Source organism: Argiope bruennichi, chromosome 3, assembly GCF_947563725.1.
Source record: "Argiope bruennichi chromosome 3, qqArgBrue1.1, whole genome shotgun sequence".
Taxonomy (NCBI): domain Eukaryota; kingdom Metazoa; phylum Arthropoda; class Arachnida; order Araneae; family Araneidae; genus Argiope; species Argiope bruennichi.
In genome coordinates this window covers 143,129,669-143,157,617 of record NC_079153.1, presented here as the reverse complement: position 1 = coordinate 143,157,617, position 27,949 = coordinate 143,129,669, and the positions used below count along the sequence as shown (strand labels likewise).

The 27,949-nt window shown below is 30.9% G+C and overlaps 1 protein-coding gene across 1 annotated transcript in view; it reads left to right on the top strand.

The window, feature by feature from the left end:
- Window positions 1–27,949, top strand: part of LOC129963007 (uncharacterized) — a 125,554-nt gene that overhangs the window by 9,915 nt on the left and 87,690 nt on the right. Inside the window, exons 2-6 of the mRNA XM_056077011.1 lie at window positions 1,340–1,535; window positions 2,029–2,185; window positions 20,923–22,052; window positions 22,138–22,518; window positions 22,651–23,117. Of these exons, the coding sequence (XP_055932986.1) occupies window positions 1,340–1,535; window positions 2,029–2,185; window positions 20,923–22,052; window positions 22,138–22,518; window positions 22,651–23,117 (2,331 nt within the window). The remainder of the gene's footprint in view (window positions 1–1,339; window positions 1,536–2,028; window positions 2,186–20,922; window positions 22,053–22,137; window positions 22,519–22,650; window positions 23,118–27,949) is intronic.

Genomic DNA, 27,949 nt, shown 5'->3' with positions numbered 1-27,949 from the left:
TAGTCTTTTGCTTTTAATCCAGCCTGCGCAAATATTCCGCATTTCTTAGAAAACAAGAGCTTTCTAGTCATTTGTAAATTATTTATTTCGTAAGAATTTCTACTCATCAGTTATAGCTGAAGTCTAAAATATAACAATTTACATAATATTGTTTTCGATATGAAGATGGAACATGAAATTAATTTCTATATGCTTGATGCGGTATTTGATAAATGATTTCAGCCATTTTTCAATCAAGCGAAAATGCACAACATTTCTATAAACTCGCTTTAAACTGATTTTTATTAAATTTTTAAATAACAATATGAATATTTTTAATAATATTAATTTATTTATGAAAGATTCGATAAACTTAGTTCTTACCGAACGGATCAACGGATTTAATCTGCTTTAAGGCCGCAAGAGGGATGGTACATTTAATTTTGAATCGTCGTCAAAGGACGAGGAAGATACTGGAATCTATATATTTTCTCCACATATACACATCACACTAACGGAAGAAAAGATTTCCATAAACACATATTTGTATCATATCATTTGATTATGCAGCTGAGAAAATAAAATAAGTATTGTACCATTACGGAATTAAATTACATGAGAAATAAATATCCATCCACTCCATATATATGTATATATATATATATATATATGCAACAGTGTAAAAAAAAACAAACGTTGTATGAACGTAAATTGAAAATATATATTATTTTTAACGGATTTAACAAGTTGAATCACGCAGTCATGATTTTGCTATAAGAAAAACATAAGTTAAATATAGGTTTCAGATACTATAGATTTAGAGATAAAAAGTTACATAATTAAACATTTTAGAGCGAAATTATTTCCTGTACTATTTTATTTCTTAGTCAAAAAAGCTTCAGACCAAATAAATTTTAAATGGAATGTGAATTCTAAAAGCTCCAGCCCTTCTGAAAGGACGAATTCTAATCACGCACATTTTGATTGAGTAATAGTTATATATTTAGCGTTGGATAGTTCCGAGCTTTTCCTATGTTTAGTACATCGTTTTTAGTTTGTAGTATATTTTAAGTTACAGTAATTTCCAGTACGACAAAGAAAAAAATTGTGAATAATAAAAAGTATCATGTTAAAACTGATTTTTTAGAAGATATTTTTTTTTCCATTCGCGGCGAAAGACAAAATAAAGGTCGACTATAGACCACGAGAATGACAAATGGAGTAGAGGCAATCCTAGAGGCAGTGAACAGCCAGACTGAACGAAGCACGCGATCAATAGCTCGGGAGCAAGGGGTCCACCATACGACTGTATGGTATGTTGTGCTGAATTGGAAATGGGTACACCCTTATCATCCCACAGACAACTGATTTTCCACAACGTGCTACATTTGCACGTTGGTTCTTGCAACGGAGCATACTGCAGCCCCAGTTTGCAGCATCTGTCCTGTTCACGGATGAAGCTACATTCAAGTGTGATGACGTATTTAATATTCCAGAAATATCCCAACGTGTGCAGGATTTAATGCATCGCCGATGTGAAGCCTGTATTGCAACTAGTGAGTTAAGCATTTCAAAATCAAAAGTGGCGTTTGTGATTAAGAAGAGGAAGGTGAGGGGTGATTGTTAGAATATCCTTCGATCTGGCAGACCCAGAAAACTAAGAGATAGAGATAGAAGAGTGCTATCCAAAGAAATTCAGAAAAACCGCACCAAACCAATGGCTCACATATTCCAAGAGTTCCAACAAGTATCCAGAACTGTTATTTAGATAAATTCCATCCACAAGAAAGCAAATTTGCTTGGTTTTCATGGTCATGCTTCCACCCATGGAAAACAATCAAATGTGCTTTCTTATGGATGGCATTTATCTAACATCTTTGATTACAAAATCCAATCGCGCTGCTCGGCTGAAGTGGTGCAAGGCACATCGAAGCTGGACTATAGATGAGTGAAAACAGGTTCTCTGGAGTAATGAATCAAGATTCAATCTCTACCAATCTGAGGAAGAGTTTGAGTTCGGCGTATGCACGGAAAACTCCTTTTTGCCAGAATGCATTGTGCCTACAGTAAAGTTTGGCGGAGGTGGAATAATGGTCTGGGGATGTTTCTCGTGGTATGGACTGGGACCCTTCATCCCAATTCATGGTAAACTTAACGCCGACTCCTACTCCACTATTCTAGACAACAATAGGCTTCCTATGATGTGGTAATTTTATGGGTTGGATCATTGTTATTTCCAGGATGACAACGCAACTTGTCATGTTGCGAGGTCCACCACACATTGATATGATGAGAATGGGGTGAAACGACTGGATTGGCCTCCCAGAGTCTAGACTTGCATCCTATAGAAATCCTCTTATCACCTAATTAAGAAGTGCAACAAGCGTTTAAAATCGGTGAAAGAACTTTCATATCTCCTCCATGCCGAGTGGAAGAAAATACCACTGTCCATCATCCAAAAAAACCATATATATATATAGTTAAATAGTTAATATATATATATATATATATATATATATATATATATATATATATATATATATATATATATATATATATATATATATATATATATATATATATATATATATATATACATACATACATACAGAGAGAGAGAGAAAGAGAGAAGTTAAAAGTAGACGCATTTGATTAAAATTTGAGTAATTTCCTTATAACAGCTCTTTCGTATGCGGAGAAAACAGGAAAAAAAAATGTGAAATAAATAATCTGACAACACGTTTCCTAATTTAACCCCCTTTTTTGTATTTCAAACGAATATTGGATTCTACATGGAAATCTCAAATCAGTTTCACCTCTTATCAGTCAGGCTTTATTTCTTTTAGGCTATATAAAAATAAAAATTATGATAAATTGCCGATTATAACTAAGATAAGTAATTCCAAGATAAGTAATTAAAAATAAAGGCATAGAAAAATAGAAATCAAATTAAGAATTTCGTATCTACATTCACAATACAATATTTCCTTTCAGATGATTTTTTTTATCTCTAAACATACAAAGAAAATTTATTCCAGAATTTCTGTAATTCAGTTAAATGTAAGTGAAGTGAAAGCATTTAATTTTGCATTAAAGCATTAAATTTTGATGTTAAATTCTTTACACTGATTTTTTCAGTAAGCCTTCCCGGAGCATCAACGGTTCAGTGGTAGAAAGCTTATCTGCCGTTCCATCTTTTCTCTCACTCATTTATTAATTATGCTTTATAAATAACTACGTGAGTCAAATGCACATATTTTTACATGAGGACAGATGCGGCTGCTGATGATGTCGTGTGTGCTTTGCCACGGAAAGGTTGTGCAGTGGCTCCTGAGGGTAGAGACCCCTGAGCACCTCAACGCAGAAGTCTGACTTCTAGCTCATGTAAAGATGTCATTCACACACTCGCTTGCACAACCCCTTTTTGCAAAGGGGTTCTTTCACACTTCTTACAGAAAGAACACAGGGGGAAGAGCAACCAGGACTCGAACCTGAGACACCCAGAATACGGAGAAGACGCGCTACCCCAAGGTCAAGGACATGCGCTGTTTCTATTATTTTAGCTATTATTATATTTCTATTATTTCAATTGCTGTGAACATGAACAAAAAGTATGAAGTGAAATAAATATCTTACAATTGAGATAAAAGACAGATGTTTGAGATTTACATTGAAAAATGAAAGCGATAAAACCGATTTTAATTTTTGCAACGATTGCCATTTTTACAAATTGAGTTAAAAAATTAATAAAGATGGAGGGAAATTTGCATGAAATAAAATGAATATAATTGAAAAGGTAATTTTTTGAATTTTAAGAGGGTATAAAAATCTTTCTTTTCGATAATTTTCACCTCTGTTAATGCAAGAGAACATTTAAATCTCGGCTAATTTGTAACCGAATGACTTTTAATTAACTTTGGGAAGCTGGGAGTACTCTTTCTCTTATCGTAAAAATTGTTCAAAGTTTTTTTGAAATCGAATTTGAAATTTGAGATTGCAGAACAATATACCAACATAATTCAAGGATCACAATGACTTTTATTTATATTAAGTCATTTATATTAATGCACTATCAAGACATCTTTATCATTACTCATTTTTATTGAAATTGAATGACTTAGATTCAAAGACAATCCGCTGAAAAAATATTAAGTTACATGTTAGAAATGGATTTTTTCCATATGGCAATAGTCGATCAATCAAGCTCATTTGCAGAAATAAAGAAAAATAAAAAAAGAAATTCTGTGTTTTCTCATAGATTAAGGCCTACCGAGGACATGCTGTAAAATTTATTATTAGGAGCCTTTCCTTTCAAAATTAGAAAATAAATTAGGTTTTTAGTTTTTTGTCTTTGCTGCAAAAACTGTGACAAAAAATATTCTCTATTTTTTACCCTCCTTTCATTTTATGTACTCTCTCTCCGAAAATTTTGCCTTTTAATTAATTCTCATCAGATGCCTCATGTAAAAGGAATGAAATTAATCAGGAAGAGAAATTTACACTTCCATTATTCTTCGAATTCTTTTCTTTTTAAATCTGTAATATAAATTTGTCTAAACATCTAACTGAACTGATGTCATCTGCATATATTGGAAGATGTACTTTAATTAAAGCAAAATTTCGGAGAAGTATCAATCGAATGATTGCAATCTGCTCTATTAGTCAGAAAAAATTGCTATTTCTAATTTCGAGTATTTGGAAGTTCTCTTAATAAGTGTGCTTAAAATGAAATAAATTAATGCAATCTTCTGTTCCTATTTAAAGACTGTTGGGAGAACATTAAGTAAGAGTCAAGCTCATTTGAGTGCAAAGATGACGCATTTATAAGAATAGTTGAAAGAAGAAGCCACAGCGAAGGTATTATTTTTGAAATAATTTATAAGTAATTAGAATTACTGAAATTTTGTTAAAAAATATAATATTTGACTTCGGATATTTTGAAAGTTGCGATGAAATTGAAAAGAATTTGAAGTAAAAAATAATAGGAATTAAAATTTCATATTCATGTTAGTAAAAATTAAAATGTAAAACTCTGTGAATTTTGAAATTTTATCTTTATACGAAAATATTTATTAAGATTATTTATTGTATTTTAAGGATGGAATTCGGTTGAACCGTGATTTTCAAAACTTTTATTTTTGTGACTCTTATAGCATGAAACTTTATTCAATGTTATACTACATAACTTTTAAAAAATCGTTTCATTTCTGAAATGAATAAAATTTTTAAGAAAAGTGCAATTTTATTAAATATAAATATGATCATTAAAATATGAGTGTAAAATAAATAAATAAAGCAATAAGTTCATTTTCACAAACTTTCGTTCATTTTAAATTGCAGATTTTCTAGATAGATTTCTCAAATTCGGTGAGCTTTTAAGATGGATCTATAAATTTTTCATCGTCTTATTCCAAACAGCGAATGGCCAATAATAAAATTCCGATTCAAGCCTCGAGATACTTTTTACATTCTCGTATCTGAAGCAGAGAGAAAGCATTGCAATCGTCGAACATCGGGAGGTTTTGATGAATCTCCGCATTCCATTTTTGGAAACTTTCTATCTTTGTCAAAGATGACTCAAAAACGCCTTGAGTTAGACGAATGGAATTTGATATATGGTCTTTAAAATAAACTTGTAGATTTTTTATCAATTTTCGAGCAAATTCTATTCTGAAGTAATATGTCTGTCTGGCTGTTCCAATACAAGTTAAACCATATCTACAAAATGAAGAGAGCTGGACTGATACACAGATTTAACTTCCATATTGTAGACACCAGTGAAATTTTGATCCAAATCCAAAGAGGGGTTGAACGTCTGTCGGTCTGTACTTTCAGAAGTTTGTAAAGGCGGTAACTCTAAAGCGCATCAAGTTTGGAATGTGATTCGTGACCACAAGTGCAGTTGTGAATCAAATTTTAGTTGCAGTCAGTTGGAAAAAATCGCATCTCAAATACAAGCTCGATTTTCGGATACTATTAACTGCATGCCAATGACTAATAGCCAAAAAAAACTCGCCAAGGATCATACGATAGATTCAGCAAAAATGCTAAAATCATTCTAAAGATTAAAATTTTGTAACTGTTGTATGCCAATGTATTTTAAGCATTACCCAAGGTCTTTATCGGGATGTTGGGGGTGGGTGTATAACATCTTTATTAGAGAAATACGCGAGGAAATTTTAAAGAGACCTCTCCCGTTGGTGTGCCACATTTTTTCTTGTAGCAAGGAAGGTATACTTTTCATTAAATTCGTTTCGATTAGACAGAGTAAAAATGTCTAATTTTATCTACTTCTTCCTAAAATTAATTTTTGAGATTGTGGAACTTACGATTCTTTTATTTATCCAGAATATAATAAGCATAGCTCTTATGAAGAGTATAATGGATATGGAAGCAAAATAATAATAATGCAAGTAAAACGAACGCAAGAGACATCGTTAAAAATTAAAAATTTTGAAATGAAATGTAATCTTTTTTTTTCTTTGGTTAGAAGGAAAAGAACCTATCAAAGAATTTTTTTTAGTGTCGGTGGTACAGAATAAAACTGATATAGCACAATTAAAGAGCCATTTAGTTAGGAATTCTAGTGATGAAAGCTTTTTAAATAGAGTGTAAAAAATTTTAAATGAAGAATTAAGTAAATTGAAAATAATATTCTTTAACTAATTAATATGAAATGAAAATAATGTTAATTAACTAAATTATTTAAGGGAACTGAAAGTGATGTTAATTAACTGAATCCTATTAAGTGAATTGAACTTAATGTTAATTAGTTAATGATATGCAGAGTAAAAACAGTAACCTTTATAAGTTGTTAAATGTATCCCAATTTTATTATTGCTAAGAGTATATATTCGCTGCCAAGCAATTTAAGGCAACTGGAATGAAACTTATTTTCAAAACTCATAAGTTAATGAAATTACTTAATTTATCTTTCTACATCTAATTATAATCTAGGTTTGAAATTTCTGCTGAAAAAATTTGAAATTCACGAGACAAAAATTTAAGCTATTAAGATCATGCTTTTATTTCCCATTGATCTTGTCATTTAGAAGTTTATTTAATGAATGAATTAAATTCTTCTAAACTATTTTGAAATTTACTCACATCTTGAATACATAACAACCTTAATTTTCTTTATATTTAGAACAAATGAAGGCAATTTTTAAAATAGATACTGAAATAGATAAAAAAATATTCTTGACAGAGAAAAAAAAATTCATTTATTGATTGATAAAATAATTACTTACAAATGGTTTCCTCACTATCATCAAACCGTATTTAATTTTTAAATAATAATTTCATAAGTGATTTCTGTGTTCACAAGTGTCCTTTTCTATTAGAAACAGATCACATTAAGTAGCTTTCAAAAATATACCATATATGAAAATCTATAATAAATGAAACATTTCTAACTGATTAATTTTCATTTTCACCACTTTATCCACTGAAAATTGATAGGATATTCCACCAAAACATTCTGAGCCTATTTTCTGCAATTCTTTAAAGGCAAAATTTTCACCTCGTGTAATTAAATAATAATTTTATAAGTGATTTCTGTGTTCACAAGTCTCCTTTTCTATTAGAAACAGATCACATTAAGTAGCTTTCAAGAATATACCATATATGAAAATCTATAATAAATGAAACATTTCTAACTGATTAATTTTCATTTTCACCACTTTATCCACTGAAAATTGATAGGATATTCCACCAAAACATTCTGAGCCTATTTTCTGCAATTCTTTAAAGGCAAAATTTTCACCTCGTGTAATTAAATAATAATTTCATAAGTGATTTCTGTGTTCACAAGTCTCTTTTTCTATTAGAAACAGATCACATTAAGTAGCTTTCAAGAATATACCATATATGAAAATCTATAATAAATGAAACATTTCTAACTGATTAATTTTCATTTTCACCACTTTATCCACTGAAAATTGATAGGATATTCCACCAAAACATTCTGAGCCTATTTTCTGCAATTCTTTAAAGGCAAAATTTTCACCTCGTGTAATTAAATAATAATTTTATAAGTGATTTCTGTGTTCACAAGTCTCCTTTTCTATTAGAAACAGATCACATTAAGTAGCTTTCAAGAATATACCATATATGAAAATCTATAATAAATGAAACATTTCTAACTGATTAATTTTCATTTTCACCACTTTATCCACTGAAAATTGATAGGATATTCCACCAAAACATTCTGAGCCTATTTTCTGCAATTCTTTAAAGGCAAAATTTTCACCTCGTGTAATTAAATAATAATTTCATAAGTGATTTCTGTGTTCACAAGTCTCTTTTTCTATTAGAAACAGATCACATTAAGTAGCTTTCAAGAATATACCATATATGAAAATCTATAATAAATGAAACATTTCTAACTGATTAATTTTCATTTTCACCACTTTATCCAGTGAAAATTGATAGGATATTCCACCAAAACATTCTGAGCCTATTTTCTGCAATTCTTTAAAGGCAAAATTTTCACCTCGTGTAATTAAATAATAATTTCATAAGTGATTTCTGTGTTCACAAGTCTCTTTTTCTATTAGAAACAGATCACATTAAGTAGCTTTCAAGAATATACCATATATGAAAATCTATAATAAATGAAACATTTCTAACTGATTAATTTTCATTTTCACCACTTTATCCACTGAAAATTGATAGGATATTCCACCAAAACATTCTGAGCCTATTTTCTGCAATTCTTTAAAGGCAAAATTTTCACCTCGTGTAATTAAATAATAATTTCATAAGTGATTTCTGTGTTCACAAGTCTCTTTTTCTATTAGAAGCAGATCACATTAAGTAGCTTTCAAGAATATACCATATATGAAAATCTATAATAAATGAAACATTTCTAACTGATTAATTTTCATTTTCACCACTTTATCCAGTGAAAATTGATAGGATATTCCACCAAAACATTCTGAGCCTATTTTCTGCAATTCTTTAAAGGCAAAATCTTCACCTCGTGTAATTAAATAATAATTTCATAAGTGAATTCTGTGTTCACAAGTGTCCTTTTCTATTAGAAACAGATCACATTAAGTAGCTTTCAAGAATATACCATATATGAAAATCTATAATAAATGAAACATTTCTAACTGATTAATTTTCATTTTCACCACTTTATCCAGTGAAAATTGATAGGATATTCCACCAAAACATTCTGAGCCTATTTTCTGCAATTCTTTAAAGGCAAAATTTTCACCTCGTGTAGTTAAATGATAATTTAATAAGTGATTTCTGTGTTCACAAGTCTCCTTTTCTATTAGAAACAGATCACATTAAGTAGCTTTCAAGAATATACCATATATGAAAATCTATAATAAATGAAACATTTCTAACTGATTAATTTTCATTTTCACCACTTTATCCACTGAAAATTGATAGGATATTCCACCAAAACATTCTGAGCCTATTTTCTGCAATTCTTTAAAGGCAAAATCTTCACTTCGTGTAATTAAATAATAATTTCATAAGTGATTTCTGTGTTCACAAGTGTCCTTTTCTATTTGAAACAGATCACATTAAGTAGCTTTCAAGAATATACCATATATGAAAATCTATAATAAATGAAACATTTCTAACTGATTAATTTTCATTTTCACCACTTTATCCACTGAAAATTGATAGGATATTCCACCAAAACATTCTGAGCCTATTTTCTGCAATTCTTTAAAGGCAAAATCTTCACCTCGTGTAATTAAATAATAATTTCATAAGTGATTTCTGTGTTCACAAGTCTCTTTTTCTATTAGAAACAGATCACATTAAGTAGCTTTCAAGAATATACCATATATGAAAATCTATAATAAATGAAACATTTCTAACTGATTAATTTTCATTTTCACCACTTTATCCAGTGAAAATTGATAGGATATTCCACCAAAACATTCTGAGCCTATTTTCTGCAATTCTTTAAAGGCAAAATTTTCACCTCGTGTAATTAAATAATAATTTTATAAGTGATTTCTGTGTTCACAAGTCTCCTTTTCTATTAGAAACAGATCACATTAAGTAGCTTTCAAGAATATACCATATATGAAAATCTATAATAAATGAAACATTTCTAACTGATTAATTTTCATTTTCACCACTTTATCCACTGAAAATTGATAGGATATTCCACCAAAACATTCTGAGCCTATTTTCTGCAATTCTTTAAAGGCAAAATCTTCACTTCGTGTAATTAAATAATAATTTCATAAGTGATTTCTGTGTTCACAAGTGTCCTTTTCTATTAGAAACAGATCACATTAAGTAGCTTTCAAGAATATACCATATATGAAAATCTATAATAAATGAAACATTTCTAACTGATTAATTTTCATTTTCACCACTTTATCCACTGAAAATTGATAGGATATTCCACCAAAACATTCTGAGCCTATTTTCTGCAATTCTTTAAAGGCAAAATCTTCACCTCGTGTAATTAAATAATAATTTCATAAGTGAATTCTGTGTTCACAAGTGTCCTTTTCTATTAGAAACAGATCACATTAAGTAGCTTTCAAGAATATACCATATATGAAAATCTATAATAAATGAAACATTTCTAACTGATTAATTTTCATTTTCACCACTTTATCCACTGAAAATTGATAGGATATTCCACCAAAACATTCTGAGCCTATTTTCTGCAATTCTTTAAAGGCAAAATTTTCACCTCGTGTAATTAAATAATAATTTTATAAGTGATTTCTGTGTTCACAAGTCTCTTTTTCTATTAGAAACAGATCACATTAAGTAGCTTTCAAGAATATACCATATATGAAAATCTATAATAAATGAAACATTTCTAACTGAATTATTTTCATTTTCACCACTTTATCCAGTGAAAATTGATAGGATATTCCACCAAAACATTCTGAGCCTATTTTCTGCAATTCTTTAAAGGCAAAATTTTCACCTCGTGTAGTTAAATGATAATTTAATAAGTGATTTCTGTGTTCACAAGTCTCCTTTTCTATTAGAAACAGATCACATTAAGTAGCTTTCAAGAATATACCATATATGAAAATCTATAATAAATGAAACATTTCTAACTGATTAATTTTCATTTTCACCACTTTATCCACTGAAAATTGATAGGATATTCCACCAAAACATTCTGAGCCTATTTTCTGCAATTCTTTAAAGGCAAAATCTTCACTTCGTGTAATTAAATAATAATTTCATAAGTGATTTCTGTGTTCACAAGTGTCCTTTTCTATTTGAAACAGATCACATTAAGTAGCTTTCAAGAATATACCATATATGAAAATCTATAATAAATGAAACATTTCTAACTGATTAATTTTCATTTTCACCACTTTATCCACTGAAAATTGATAGGATATTCCACCAAAACATTCTGAGCCTATTTTCTGCAATTCTTTAAAGGCAAAATCTTCACCTCGTGTAATTAAATAATAATTTCATAAGTGATTTCTGTGTTCACAAGTCTCTTTTTCTATTAGAAACAGATCACATTAAGTAGCTTTCAAGAATATACCATATATGAAAATCTATAATAAATGAAACATTTCTAACTGATTAATTTTCATTTTCACCACTTTATCCAGTGAAAATTGATAGGATATTCCACCAAAACATTCTGAGCCTATTTTCTGCAATTCTTTAAAGGCAAAATTTTCACCTCGTGTAATTAAATAATAATTTTATAAGTGATTTCTGTGTTCACAAGTCTCCTTTTCTATTAGAAACAGATCACATTAAGTAGCTTTCAAGAATATACCATATATGAAAATCTATAATAAATGAAACATTTCTAACTGATTAATTTTCATTTTCACCACTTTATCCACTGAAAATTGATAGGATATTCCACCAAAACATTCTGAGCCTATTTTCTGCAATTCTTTAAAGGCAAAATTTTCACCTCGTGTAATTGGTAGGCCAAAAAAGGCTTCATTGGCAAGACATTAAGGTGGCTCGAGAGTGGTTTCCATGAAATTCAGCTTCTGCAGCTTGTTAAGAGTAACTAATTTGATACATAATGACTGTGTAAGTGATCGCCGCATTGGTAACAGACAAGAGGATGTGTTTTCCTATTACGAACATGCCACCTCCAGTGACCTTCAAGGACACATCTCGTATGGAATTTTGTAACAGCGAAAGAGTTTGAAAGGATTCACTAGCGTAATTTGATCTACTGACGTACCGCTGAGATTCTTCACTGAAACATTCTAATAAAGTTTTTTTTAACTGCTCACCCTCTTCAAGGACCAATGATCCTCTTATGGTGACTTTATAAAACGTATACGATGCAAGTATGAAATTACTAATTACAGCAACAATTATCCAGTTTTCGTGAAGGATCTCTTCTTTGGATATGACTACAGATATACTTATAAAAATATAGCAACTCATCGAACAATATTGCAGTAGAACACATAAACTGAAAGCCTTATCTATCGTGTCTACAACAGAAACGATTGAATTTAGAGATTTGATTGCATTAAATACGAATGATGAAAGGTTTTGAGTTTCAAAATGTTTTTCAAATTGGTACGGTACGCTTTAATAAGGTTTCCAGTCATCAAATAGACGTACTCACATAAAAGTGAAATTAAGGAACAAATCATCCCTGCATAAATTCCAGAAATGGACGACGATACTATAACGATGGCTGTACAGAACTCACGCATCTCTAAGGGAACATAAAATTTAAATTGAATATTGTTTACGTAGTTTTCCCATTCCTGATAAAAGAAAAAATAACATATTGCAAATATCAGAGGAACGCTTGAGCCGAAACGACCAATGATTTGCAGTGCTATGTTTTTTTCCCTACGAAAACACGGGAATTCATAGCACTGCATATATTGCACAACTGTGTGAGTGCGCAATTTATATCATATTGCTTGAAATATAGTATGATTTGGAGAACAAATCCGCTAATAATTGTCGAGTAAGCTGTCAAAGTCAGAGGTACCGAAGGACTTAATTTGTATACGGAACATATACTGATGATAAAGGAAATCATGTTCAATATCCGTATGCAAGTATTATATATCTTTCCACCAGTTTGTGCACATTTCACTGGATCAAAGGATGCAACAATACGGATCGTACTTATCAAGGACAACATACAGCAAAGCTTCTTCAACCCATCGTATTTTTTATTAAAATTCTTTACAACTGATTCGATTTTACCTCTTGATTTACACATCTTTGGTCTATATTTAAATCCCATAGTTATCAAGAATGTTTTATTTTTAGGACAGTGATGCGTATATGTATTTCCAAACATTCTTCGGCATCCAGGGCTTTTATATTTGACCTATCAATTTTTACATTCCTCTTCTATAAACGATTCGTTCTTTAATTACTGTCAAGACTTAGGTTTCTTTAAAATTTCAATAAAAGTGTCTTAACAGATGCTACTATGTGAATGTTTTGATTGGTTTCCTCAGTTACCAAGGTAAATTTATAAGAAGAAAAATTGAAAGCTTATAAATTTTGATCGATGATTTTAATAAAATGAAGGAAATTAAACAGACTAACTGAAATATTAGAATTTTATTCCTTTAAATCGATAAATAATGCTGTCGGTATTTAATTTAATTACCCAGTAAAAAATTTCGTATTGTTGATTTTGATTTAAATATTACTGATTCAGATATATACATTATGTTTCGTATGCATAAATTTTCAAATATCTTAATTTTTATCTTATCATATCTTATCTTTGCATTAGCATTCAATAAGATAATTATTTATAAATAGACGTTTTCTTTTTCTTTTTTTATTAGTATTTAAAGTAAAATGGAAATAATATTGGAATGGCATTCATATAAAAACATTTTTATGCGTTTATATATAGAAAAATACGTTACCAATATGAAGAAAACTTTTTGATAACTTACTCCTGATACTTTTAATATTTGTAATTTGCTTTAAAAATGTTTATTTAGAGTTAAAACTTCATTTTTGAAAAACTTGGTTAACTATCTGTTTTAATTTTTAATATCTTTCAGTGAAAATCGCACGTGATATGATTTCATTATAATCTTTATAAAGAATTTGTATTTATTGCTTCGTCTATAAAGGAATAAATATTATAATATAGCAATTTAACATAAAATGAAAATATTACAGATAAAATTATAAGAAATATGATATATGAAATTATCGTATAATTATTATGCTTCTCTTCAAAAGTTGTATATAAATATTTTTAATTAGAGGGCAAATGTTTTAAGTAAAATTGTTATAATAATATACAAAATGATAATTTACGGGGAATTTTGCCGCATGAAGTCGAAGATTTAGTAGAAATTAAGAAGAAAAACGGGAATGAATAGTTGTTCTCATCTTCATTCAGTAGAAAATTTCTAAATCAAACTCATGCACAATTTGCTCATCCTCGCGCTCATGAATTGTTCCTGTCTAATGTTATTCTTTACAATTGTTTCTGCTAACACATTGAATTATATATGAACTTAATAAGAAAGGAAACAACAACAACAACAACAATAACAAAAGATTGGTTTTATTGCAACATATATTTTCGACAAGTAAAATATTTGCAATATTTCGAATGACACTGTTATTGACATGAATTGTTAACTACAATTGTTAATTACAATTGAAACATGAACTGTTAACTACAATTCATGTTTTCTTCGTATTGTAATCGACTATGCAAAAGAGCACGCGTCCACTTTTCATGGAAATATGAAAATTCTGAAACTTATTTCAATGTTTTAAAATAAATACTCCAAATTGAAGTTACTAAAATTGCTAACCGATAAAAAAAATTGTCAATCCAGATTCAAAAAAAAAAAAAAAAAAAAAAAAAAAAAAAAAAAAAATCTGAAGGAGCTATGACGTGAAAGGCCTATCAACTTCAGTTAAAATTAATGATTGTATGAATCTAATAACTCGGTTTAATTGTAAAGTAAATTCTTCGTTATCTAGAATTCCAAAGAGAAAATAATTAAATTTAAGTTATCAATGAATATAATTTAATCTCTCATTTAGCAGCTAAGTGCTCTCAGTATATACGTTGTTTGGTATTTAGCCGAAAATTGTCCTTTTTCTAAACTCATATGAAATTATTAACCATTATTCTGAAGTAAATAATGAAAATAATACATCAGACTCTTTGACAATAAAACTCACACAAGGTGTACATATTCTAGAAGCTAAGATATTTCCATGATTTTGAAAAACTTAAATAAATTATGAATAAGGAAAAAAGATAAATAGAAATGCCATTATAGTTTTTCTCTTTTATTTAATCATTAATTAGTTAAAAAATAATTTCGTTATGAAGGATTCATTCCTGCATTATCTTTTTCTTAAATGTTGTTTTACTGCAGTTTTAAAGGGCACTGACTTACTGTATTTCACTTTTATGATTTGCCTCAAGCGCTGTTTTTCTTGAGCGAATACTTGAGACAAAATACAACTCTCACGTTCCATTTGATATTTTTATTTATTGACCGTCTTATTGACATTTTTTATTCAAGAACAAATTCTATAATGTATTGCTAACGTAATAACAAAAAAAAAATCACTGATGCAAAAATTCTGTATAAACTAACATCCTTTTTTTACTTGGAACACATTTTTGCTTCTTTTGTTTACATATTCTGATACAGTTTAAGTTTCAGATTCCTACTTACCAATTTAGTATTTATATTCATTAAGCGGATTTTTGAATGTACCTTTTTTTAATACATATGGACTTTTATTAGAACGGATTGTAAAGAAATATTTTACAAAGCTTCTAATAAACTTGTGTCAAAACGACATGTTTTTACGACTGAGAACTCTGATGCTGTTGTTGTTACTTACGACACTTGACAAGCCCGCTGACGAAGTCAACGATTAAAGCCGAGTTAGTGCAGTAGCTTCTGAAGGTAAAGGACCCCTGAGCACCCGAGGGCGGAAGTCTGACTTCTAGCTCAAATGAAGTTGACACCCAAACACTCTCTTGCACAACCCCTTTTTTACGTGGGACCCTTTGACACACCTCACAGATAGAACAAAAGGGAAAGAACAATTATTCCCGAACCAGGACTCTAACCTGGAACCCCATATCACGGGGAAGACGCGCTGTCCCTAGGACAGGGCAAGTTGTAAAATTGTAGCATTTGATTCCACTATCCAAATCTTATTATTTGGCATCTAAATATTTTATAGTAATTTATTTTTGCTGCTATTTTATTACTCAATGTTATTTTGAGTTTAATTTGAAGAATTTTTGATATACTCACTCCAAACCATGAAAATTCACCAAAAAGTTTGACAAAATTATATAAACATTTAATTAACTTTTCCGTCTTCGCGGAGATTGGAACAAATAAGATCTTTCTGCCATAAGTGTTTTTCAATGATGGTGGAGATTTCTTAATAAATTCAATTTTCAATAAATTAAATTTAGTTCATTTAAAAATAATTTTTTTACCTCATCTAAATAAGAAAGCTCGTGTAATAAAAAGGCAGATGAAAAGAATTTAATAATTTCATTAAAATATAAAAGAAAAAGACAGTTTATCTTTGTAAAGTTGGCAAATATATAATGGATCGATTTATGGATTTTTCCGATGCCATTAACAAAATATTAAATTAGTTCTGGTAAAAATAGATGACTAAAAACATAGAAGATGCTCGAAATAAATAAAAAACGAGATGCTGCCTCTGAATATAAATTGTGTAATGTAAAATATATAAATTGTGTTTGAGATTTTTCATACGGCTTTGAAACATTCTTTATTACAGTTTTTATGAAGTATTTCAAAATATTAATTGTAAGTATTTATTTTTTATATGTTTTTATATTTTTCATCAAAATTCTGCTTTTACTTTAAGTACTGTCGATCATAATAAAATGCACAGTATTTTTATGGGGACTTTGAAACAAGGCAAAATGGATGAAAATGTGAAATTTCCTTTTTGTCGTTGCATCACCAAAATGTATGTTTATATTCGAGTAAAACAGCATTATAAAATGTATTTTTTCAACAAAATATCATATATAAAATGATAACTTATATGGCATAGAAAAGCTCTTTATTACTTTTTATGAAATGGCTGCAATCAAATGAAAATATACCGATGTACGAAAGTTTCAGTAGATTGCTTTATTTTACAGGTGCACTTAATTCAAAACTTCGCTAATGAAATAAAATTATTATACCATAAACGCTGCTTGCTATGTCAACACTTCATTCCGTCAGAGGATGTAAAAGAAGACCTTTAGAAGTAGATTAAGAAATAAACATTTATCGGAAGGTTTCATAATCGTGAGAGGAAATAGACTTAATTATTTCTATAGATACTCGCTATGACTTACCTAATGGAAATAGAGGATTTCCAAACTATTCATTTCCCTCTAAGGTTTTTGCATCATCTTAAAACTAAAAAAAAATTATCTCTTTAATGATATCGATTTCATACCTGACCTTTTCTTTACTTTTAATAGCTTCTTCAAGTTTCATCTATAAAATTGCGACGCTTTTAATGTTATGAAATCAAACTCATCCTACAAAATATCTAATCGCGTGCTTTGGTCAATGTTAAAATTAAGATTAAAATATTTACTTTTATTATCATTAATCAATCATTATTTCCCATAAATGTATGACTTCTAGGGGAATGAAATCATATGATTTTGATTGAAGGAGTTTTCAAATAGATGGAACCAAACTGTTTGTGTAGCCAACTCATCAGACGGAAAAGCTGACATGAAAATCTGTCGAATTTCAGAGTTCCCGAAATTTAAAATTCTCCTATGTGAAATCGAATATGTCAGGTAAGAAAGGATATTCACGCTCCCGTCACATCGTCGTGGAGAAGTCATTCAGCGGCGAAAACCCATTTCCGACGACACATCCTCCAACTGAAGGGCAAAGCAAGACATGATCCATCACCGAGAGCCATCTTTCCCGCTTTCTCCAACTCCAGCTCCACCAAACATTTTTCAATTGGTTCAGGCGTTTGCCTGACTTTGGCGCACTCGCATGTTTTCTCGAGACTTAAATATCGTGATGCTTTCCAAGAAATAGTTCGACTGGAGTAATATTCCTAAATAGGAATGACAGTTTTTAGTAATCCAAACTGGATTTAAAACAGAAAAATTTAAAAAGTAAATCTGTCATCATAAGGGAATCAAATTTATTACTTTTGTTTATAACATTTTAATCAAATGATAGCTTTTACTTCTAAATTATTTATAGTGACTATAACAGGTCACTACTGATACTTAAATGAATGCTTCAAAATTTTCCTAGAAAACTAAGCAATTATCAATTTTTAATTCATTTTAATTAAACTTTTAACCTTCAAATAAATTTGCTCAATTATTTTTGTCATATTTCCCTCTTTCATATCTAAATATTTTCACAGTTGCAACTATACAAAAAAGGAAATATTTAAAATAAGTACACATTATTTTCTCATTTATTTAGAAGAAAAATATAATAGTACAGTATTTTATTAAATTTTGTTTATTTTTCTTATTCTTACTTATTATAAAAATCTGGAATTAGGGAATTCTTTTGCCGAAGAAAAATATTTTAAAGCGCTATTCTATGTCCGTATTAAAGACATAATCAGAAAGAATGTAATTCAACATCTGCAAAGAAAAAAAAAGAATAGAAATATAGTGCACTCAGAAATTTTCCATTTTGCTGCAAAATGTTCAAAATTTTTCACAATTAGTTTAAAACGTGTAAAAGGAAATTGTGTTAGATTATAAGTAGATTTACATATTACGCACAGAAATAAATAAATTTGTAATTAAATTTATACATCTAACGCTGAAAATGTAGAAGTTCTACTGTGCTTATGCACTTGCCCTTCCTAAAGGTTTCTTAATACGACATGGAACTCGAATCAAAAGAAACTCCTACAGGAAATATTGATATATTGTAAAACATGCCTCTAGCAAGTAAGAATTAAATTCGATTTCCATAAGCTGAAAAAATATTCATTGTATTTAGTCATATTCATTTTACGTAGCGACGGTCTTTGTTCCTTTGATCGATTGTACCTTTGGCCCCTTCGGTCAGTACTGTTGGCTGGCGGCAGTGCTTAAAATGTTTTGTATTTAGAGATAGATTTAATATCAATTCATGCATTGAACTCGTTGCTGTTTGACCTTTGAACACTTCGATCTGTGCTGATGAATGACGAATTTAAAGTTTTTAGGCTTAGTAAAAATATTAACTTGAAATGAATTCATTTAACTTGTTTCTGTTTTAAATGCATACTATTATGACGGATTGAAATATTTATCTCATTTCAGTGTTAGAAATTACAAACACTACCCTCCCCCCCATGCGATTTTTTTTAAATACAGTTATGAAATGATATTGATGTTTGCGTATTAAAGACAGACAAACAGTATTATCTTCTACAGACTATGAATTTCGTACTATGGAATAAAAAGATGAGTTAAATAGGTTGAAGTTTGAAATCATATCATGCTGTATTTTTGAGTACCATCATGTGTCGTTCCTTTTACCAGGTCAGAGAATATAATATTTCTTAATTAGAGGAAACTAGGAATAGTTCCACCAAAACAATTTTCTCAGATTTTCATATTAGGTCAAATGCACAACACTGGTATAGTTTCACATTTAAACTTCTATAAATAATTTTTGGTTTGGGGTAGAAAAATGAAAGTTTGTGCGAAATCAGGAAATTCGTCTTCCTAAAGTATGCCTATCTTAATATATATAAATTACGTGTCACGTTGTTTGTCCGCGATGGACTCCTAAACTACTAAACCGATTTTAATCAAATTTGCACACCGTGTTCAGTTTGATCTAACTTAAAAGATAGGATAGCCCTTTTTTTGAATTTTTAATTAGAATTTTAATTTTGAATTAAAAACTAACTTTCCCGCCAAAAAAAAACTTTTCATTTTTTCCATCGCCAAATGAGTACCACTTCAGTTTTTTTCCCAACCGGATAAAGTATCACGAGCTCAGGTTCGAATTTTGTTTTACTGCGCACGGCGGCAATTCTCAGAAATAAGATATTTTATTTGAAAATGATTAATTCAAACGTTTTAACGAATCACTGATTAATATAACATGCTAAAATTCTGCTTTTTTTAATTCTAAAGAAGTTTGGGAAAATACTTGGAGGTGCACACGGATAATTATTACTTTTCGTTTTGAATGAATTCCGATTCTTTAACTGACTGTTTACTAAGAAAAATGCTGTACGGCAATAACATTTGTTACCTTCATTGAATTTTCAATAAAATGATTTTATCTCTTCTGTTAAGGATATCGTAAAAAAGGTAAGTGAATAAGTTCCTCTAATAGGATAATAAAAAAAATATTAACTCATTTGTATGCTAAATGAAATTTAATCTTTTTTTATATAAATTATTGAAGATATGATAATAAATAATGGTTACAATAATCGTTTCAGTTTTTCATTTCTTTACTAATAAACTGCATGTACATATCAAGTTATGTCAGCTATCATTCACTTCAGCTACAATGCTTATCATTATTTAATAAATGTTTCTGAAACCGATTTCATTTTGTAAATGAATTTTGAATGATTGCAACAGACAAATGTATCAATGACGGAATAAATCTCATGGCAACTTCATGTGTGGAATATAGCTGAGGAAGCCAGAATCTGTATCACTGAAGTTAGAGGATTTATTATACATCATAAAGAGTTTATACTAAGAAGGAAGGTATTAAGAAGGAACAAATTATTTGTTCATTATTTGACAGTCACAATTATTTGTTAGCTCCAAGCGATTCTATGAAAAAGTAGTACACAGCTTCTCACACTTTTTCAATAATTGTACAAATATTTTTTTTTCATTATTTTTATTCAACCTCTATTAAAAATTATTTTGCACTCCTCATTTCAATGTGTTATAATAGCACGTTTTTCAGTTTTTTTTTTTAAATATTTGAACATTTAAATTATTATTTTCAGTCAAATGCCACCGAAAAAATCTAACCTCAACAACGAGCGGAGCAGAGAGGCACGACGCAAACGTGTTGAAAGAGCTCATAAGTCGGCAGAACAAATCACAACAAGAAATGCAGCTCAACGAATCAGGACAGCAGAGGGTCGTGCACAAGAATCTCAAGAACAGCATGAAGAACGTCTGCGACAGACTATTACGAGAACAAGAGCGGCACGAGAACGAACCATAGCTGCAGCACGAGTACAAGAGCGACAGAGGCAGCAGACCAGCCGCTCATTAATACGTGCATCATTTGTTCGTCTTGCTTTCGAATATGCACCAGATATTAACTACTCTGCGCATCCAAAAATTGGTATCGGTGCAATGGATAAAGTATGTCAATATTGTCAGGCATTGAAATTTCGGAATGAAACACCCGGCATGTGCTGCGCATCAGGAAAAGTTGTGCTGTCACCTCTACCCACTCCGCCGGAACCTTTATTATCCCTTCTTGCTGGCGAGTCAGACGATTCAAAATTATTTTTGCGTAAGATACGCAAATTTAATTCTTGCTTCCAAATGACGTCATTTGGGGCAACTAAAATTTGCGATCTCGCATCCAATGGGCGTAATTTTGAAACTACATTCAAAGTAAAAGGCCAGGTGTACCATAAAATCGGATCATTGTTGCCAATGCCTGATGATGATCCAAAATTTCTTCAAATTTATTTTATGGGAAATTGTGAAGAGCGCGTGACAACTCGGTGCCAGTATAATTTCATTGACCAAGCAGAGGAAAGAGGGATTGTGATATTGCTGGAAAATTTTTTAGACGATCAGAATCAACTAATTCGATTGTTTAAAAGAGTTTCGCCACGATTGCAAAATGACAACTATCAAATCGTCATAAAAGCAGACAAAGTACCATTAGGTGAACATGCTGGCAGATTCAACGCTCCAACTGTTGATGAGGTTGCCGTTATTATGGTTGGTGATCCAGTTGACAAAAGAGCTATAAAAATTACACGGCGAGACAACACTGTCAGTACGATTTCGGATCTACGCCGCTCATATGACGCACTGCAATATCCATTAATATTTTGGCAAGGACAGGATGAATATCACCTTAACATCAAACAGTGTAATCCAAATACCGGTAAATTTGACAATTAACTATTTATTTTCTTACTGTATGTACGAATTTTAATTTTTTTACTCCATTTTATTTTTTATTTTTTTAGGTGCTGAAGGAGATAAAAAAGTTAGTTCAATGAATTACTACGCACACAGATTGATGGTTAGACTAAATCAGAACAACTATATCCTTCGATATCGTCAGCTATTCCATCAATACATTGTTGATATGTATGCTAAGGTTGAAAGCGAACGATTGCTGTTCATTCGATACAACCAGGCTAAATTACGATCGGAAGAATACATTCACTTACGAGATGCTGTTGTTGGAAATATCGATGGAAATTTAAACCCCAATGACATCGGTAATGCTTTCATTTTACCTTCAAGCTACATCGGCAGTCCACGGAACATGCAGGAATACATACAAGATGCAATGACTTACGTACGTCATTACGGTCGACCAGATTTGTTCATTACAGTCACATGTAATCCGAATTGGAAAGAGATACAAACTTTACTATTACTAGGACAACAAACAATTCATCGTCATGATATAACTGCACGTGTGTTCAAACAAAAATTGAAATCTTTAATTGATTTTATTGTTAAATATTCAGTTTTTGGTATCACACGTTGTTGGCTGTATTCGATTGAGTGGCAAAAGCGAGGTTTGCCTCATGCCCACATTTTAATTTGGCTTCAAGATAAAATCCGTTCTGAAGAAATTGATCAAATAATTTCAGCCGAAATTCCAAACCCATCAATTGATCAAAAATTGTTCGATATTGTTACCAAACACATGATCCACGGGCCGTGCGGTGCTTTCAACATGACGTCACCATGCATGGAAAATGGAAAATGCAAGAAAAATTTCCCAAAGCCGTATACGAATGACACTATCACGGATATTGATGGTTATCCAATGTATCGCCGCAGAAATACTGATAATGGTGGCCACACATTCACAATGCGACTGCCGAATTTTACAAATCAAGTAGAATTTGACAATCAGTGGGTGGTACCATACTCACCATTACTTTCAAAAACTTATGAGGCTCATATCAATGTCGAGCTTTGCAGTTCTGTAAAATCAATTAAATACATTTGTAAATATGTAAATAAAGGCAGTGATTTGGCCATATTTGAAGTACAAAATATAAATAAAAATGACGAAATAACACGATACCAAATGGGTAGATACATTAGCAGCAACGAAGCTATTTGGCATATTCTTAGCTTTCCCATACACGAAAGAGACCCTTCTGTCCAGCATCTAGCAATACATCTTGAAAACGGTCAACGAGTATACTTCACTGAAGAAAATGTTTTCCAAAGAGCGCTTGAGGCTCCAAAAACGACACTAACTGAATTTTTTACATTGTGTAAAAAATCTGATATTTTTGGCCAATTCGCAAAGACATTGATATATAGTGATGTTCCACGTTATTTCACATGGAACAAATCCGGTAAAAAATGATAGCCACGAAAACAAGGAAAACCACATCCTTCCATTACAGGCATATTCAAAGCTAAGACATTGGGGCGGCTTTACACGGTACATCCGAAGCATCGTGAGTGCTTCTATTTACGTTTGTTATTGGTGAATGTTCCCGGACTAACGTCTTTTGAATTTTTGCGAACATTTAATGGCCGAGTATTCAATACATACCAAGATGCATGCCGTGAACTGCATTTGCTAGAAGACGATAACCATTAGGACTTAACGCTTGCTGATGCTGCGTTAACATCAACGCCCAATAACATTCGTCAACTGTTTGCAATTATTTTGACGACATGTTATCCATCGCAAGCACAAACTTTTTGGGAAAAATATAAAAATTGTATGACAGAAGACATATTGCACCAAATTAGACAAACAGATCAATGCCAAAACATTGATTATACGCCACAGATGTATAATGAAGCGTTAGTGCTGATCGAGGATTTATTTGTTTTAATTTCAAATTTACCACTTAATCATTATGGTATGCCATCACCTGATCGCCCAGCCACCGACTTAGTCAACACCTATTTACAACGAGAAAAACAATATGACCATGGTATTTTAGCAACAATTATCGGGAACAGTGAGCCATTATTGACAGCAGAACAAAAAATTATTTATGATCGGATTATGCTGACTGTTGCTGCTGAGCAAGGCGTTTTTTTTTCTTGGACGCACCAGGTGGAACCGGTAAGACATTTTTAATATCATTGATTCTTGCCAAAATACGGTCACAAAGGAAAATCGCATTGGCAGTTGCATCGTCAGGCATTGCAGCTACTTTGCTAGATTGTGGACGAACGGCACATTCAACATTCAAGCTGCCTTTGGACATTCATAATAAACCAAACGCAATATGTAACATAAAAAAGAATAGTGTAATAGCTGCAGTGTTGCGTAAGAGTTCAATCATAATATGGGATGAGTGCACAATGGCTCACAAATATTCACTCGAAGCATTGCATAGAACTATGCAAGATTTAAACGGCAATGATAAACTTTTCGGTGGTGCTATCTTACTTTTGTCTGGTGATTTCCGTCAGACCTTACCGGTTATACCTCGCTCTACTTTCGCGGATGAGGTTAATGCATGTTTAAAACAATCATTCTTATGGCGAAGTGTTGAAATACTTCGATTGGCCATAAACATGCGCGTACAATTGCAAAATGATCCATCAGCACAAATATTTTCTGAACAATTACTAGATATTGGGAACGGTAAAATAGAACTGCAACCAAATACGCAATGCATTAAACTGCCAGACAATTTCTGCACTGTTCTTCAGGGAAAAAATGAATTGATTCAGAGTATTTTTCCGGATATACAGAGTAATTACTTGAATCATAACTGGTTCAGTGATAGGGCTATTTTGGCAGCCAAAAATGTTGATGTTGACGAAATTAACTTCCAAATACAACAGTTGTTACCAGGCGATCTGATGTCTTTTAAATCAATCGATACTGTTGTTGATGAAAATGATAGTGTAAATTTTCCAATTGAATTTTTAAATTCACTAGATATACCTGGAATGCCACCACATAACCTTCGATTAAAGATTCGTTCACCTATTATTCTCCTGCGTAATTTAAATCCACCTCGATTATGCAACGGTACGCGTTTGGTCATCAAAAAGATCACCGAAAATGTACTTGAAGCTACCATTTTAACTGGAAAGTTTAAAGGAGAAGTGGTCCTGTTGCCACGTATTCCGATGATACCATCAGAATCTACGATACCCTTCAAAAGGTTACAGTTTCCAATTCGTTTAGCTTTTGCCATGTCTATAAATATGTCTCAAGGCCAAACAATGTCCATTTGTGGTTTAGATTTGGAAAATCCATGTTTTTCTCATGGGCAACTATATGTTGCATGTTCACGTGTAGGAAAACCGTCAAATCTATTTGTGTTAGCTAAAGACAGGTTAACCAAAAATATTGTGCACCGATTAGTGCTAAATTAAATTGAAATTAAAAGTATTTATAATTCAAAATAATAAACATTATTGTCAAAGATTTAGAACTATCTACCCTACCTACCTCATTTATAAGTTTAAGTGTTACCTGTTTTTTACTTACAACTTTGTAATGTACTCATTTGTTACAAACTTGAATACAAAAAATTAAGAAATTAAAATTTTTTTTTTGTATTGATTTTTGCTCAATATCAACGGTAGTAGAAAATCAATCATGGAGGTCCCCAAGTTTTTTTTACAAATGGCATCTGTGTAAAAAAGCATGGTGGTCCCCATGACTGGTGTTCTCCTACCGTTTCCCTTGAATAGTTTACTACTATGTAATATAACAGAAACCTTAGCCACAGCAACGAGTGGCAGGGTCTGCTAGTATTAATATAATTTCTTAGAAGTAAAAAAAAATGCTATGAGGCAAAATGTTATATTTGTAATACTTGGTGTTTAGTAGTAAAATAAGATAAGCATTTTTATTTGTTAAAGTAAGCAGAAATCAGGTAAAGAAATGATTAATTCTTGCACTATGCATAAAAACAAATTTTGTCTTCATTTCTAGCTACAGACAAAAGTGGTCAAAAGTGTATTTCAAACACTTTATTCTATGCACATTGATCACTGATTGATTTATTATGAAACCTTTCAATCATGATGATCAGGATTTAAAAATATGCTGGTGTTTACCGAAAAATTATTTTTGAGAGTTCATTCTTTAATAGTGAAAATCATTCTCAGTAAGCTAACTCAATTTCTTAAACTAATCGTCGGGATAAGTATTAGTTATTTTCCAGGCTAAATCCTGTTTTTTCCTGATAGAGCTCAAATTTTTATACATTTGAATATTAATAAAGGCATACATTTGCTCTCTTCACTCCGAAAATACCTCTTCGTGCTCATTTAAATGAAAGCTGTTACACTCACCAGAAAAGAGTTTATACGGTAATAAACAAAGCTTAGGAAAAGCGTTAGCTACTGAAAAGAAGGCTTTTCCCATGATCAAAATATTGAAAATTCCCCATCCATTCCCTTTCACGGCATAGCTAGCATGTAGGGATAATTTCAATTGTAGTTTGACAAGAAATCTATTAAAAATGTTTGCATTCTATAAAAGAGTTTTCTTGCTTTGCATTTAGGAATATAATAAGAACACAAAATTGTATTTCAGTCTCTTTTATATTGTAGGCGAAGCTACGCTGAGAACACTAATAGCTTATAAATGAATTTTTTAAATGAAAGCTGTTGAAAAGTTGATAGCGTTGATTCTGAGCTAGAAAGTTATTACCCCTTAAAACCAAAGGGAATCATCTTTCTAGAGTTTTCTTGCATATACTCTAATAAAGATGTTATTTCACTACCATCCTCATAAAATTGTGGACCTTGGGTGAGGCCATGAATGCGACGAGTGTTCCATTTTTCTGGGTTTTCTCATAAAAGTGAGAACTTCATAACGCATTTAAAAAAGAAGTTTTTTGTTTATTAATTGCATGGCAGTGGCAACAACAATATCAGTCGTTGGTTTAATCTAATAGTTTACTGAATCTCTTGCAACTTTGGCGGTTAATTGTTGGCATCTGATTTTCTTGTCCCCCCCCCCAAAAAAAAGTCAAATATGTACTTTGGACACCCTTTTTCCAAACCTACTGAAACCGAAATTTAATAGACTGCAACTGTAGTCGAAAGAACACGTGCCAAATTTCGCATATTTAAGTCATTGTGTTTTAGAGCTAATACATACGAAATTACAAATCGATAGGAAGGATTGGATTCTAATTATGATACAGAACTACATTTTAGACGCTAAACCTATGTACCAAATTTTATTTATATAGCTCTTGGCATATTATAGTTATCATGTTCACGTATATTTGAAGAGCTGTACATCTAGACTTCTTCAAAATAATTTTCGTTTCAATTTAATAGAAATATATAAATCTGGTATAAAGATTCTTTCTGGTTCATTCAACTCACTATACGCCTTTTTGAATTATGGGGCTCACAAACAAAGATACAATCATAATTCAACAGAAGGACTAACTCTAAATGGGTTAAAATGTAGAGATGATTCAAAATATCGAGATCGCAATTATTATGTTGATATTGAGTTCTTGAAGATACAATACCCGAGTTGTTGCCGATTAGAAAACTTTTTCTTTGTATACGAGATATAAAGAGTACATACGAGATATATTTTTATTAAATATGTACTTATATATTTAATAAAAAGTTAGAATTCTCCTCTAATAATGCAAATCTTTTTCATTCTAATTTTTAAAAGCTCATTTAATTAGCATAACAAACAAAATAGTCTCAAAATTTATTCTAGATGAAATTTGTTCTAGAACTGCAACAATTTATTATCAAAACAAAATATAATCAGAAAGTAATTTTAACAGCGATAATTTAAGACGAAAACACGTTTGTGCTATTGAAATTTCAGGTTTTATG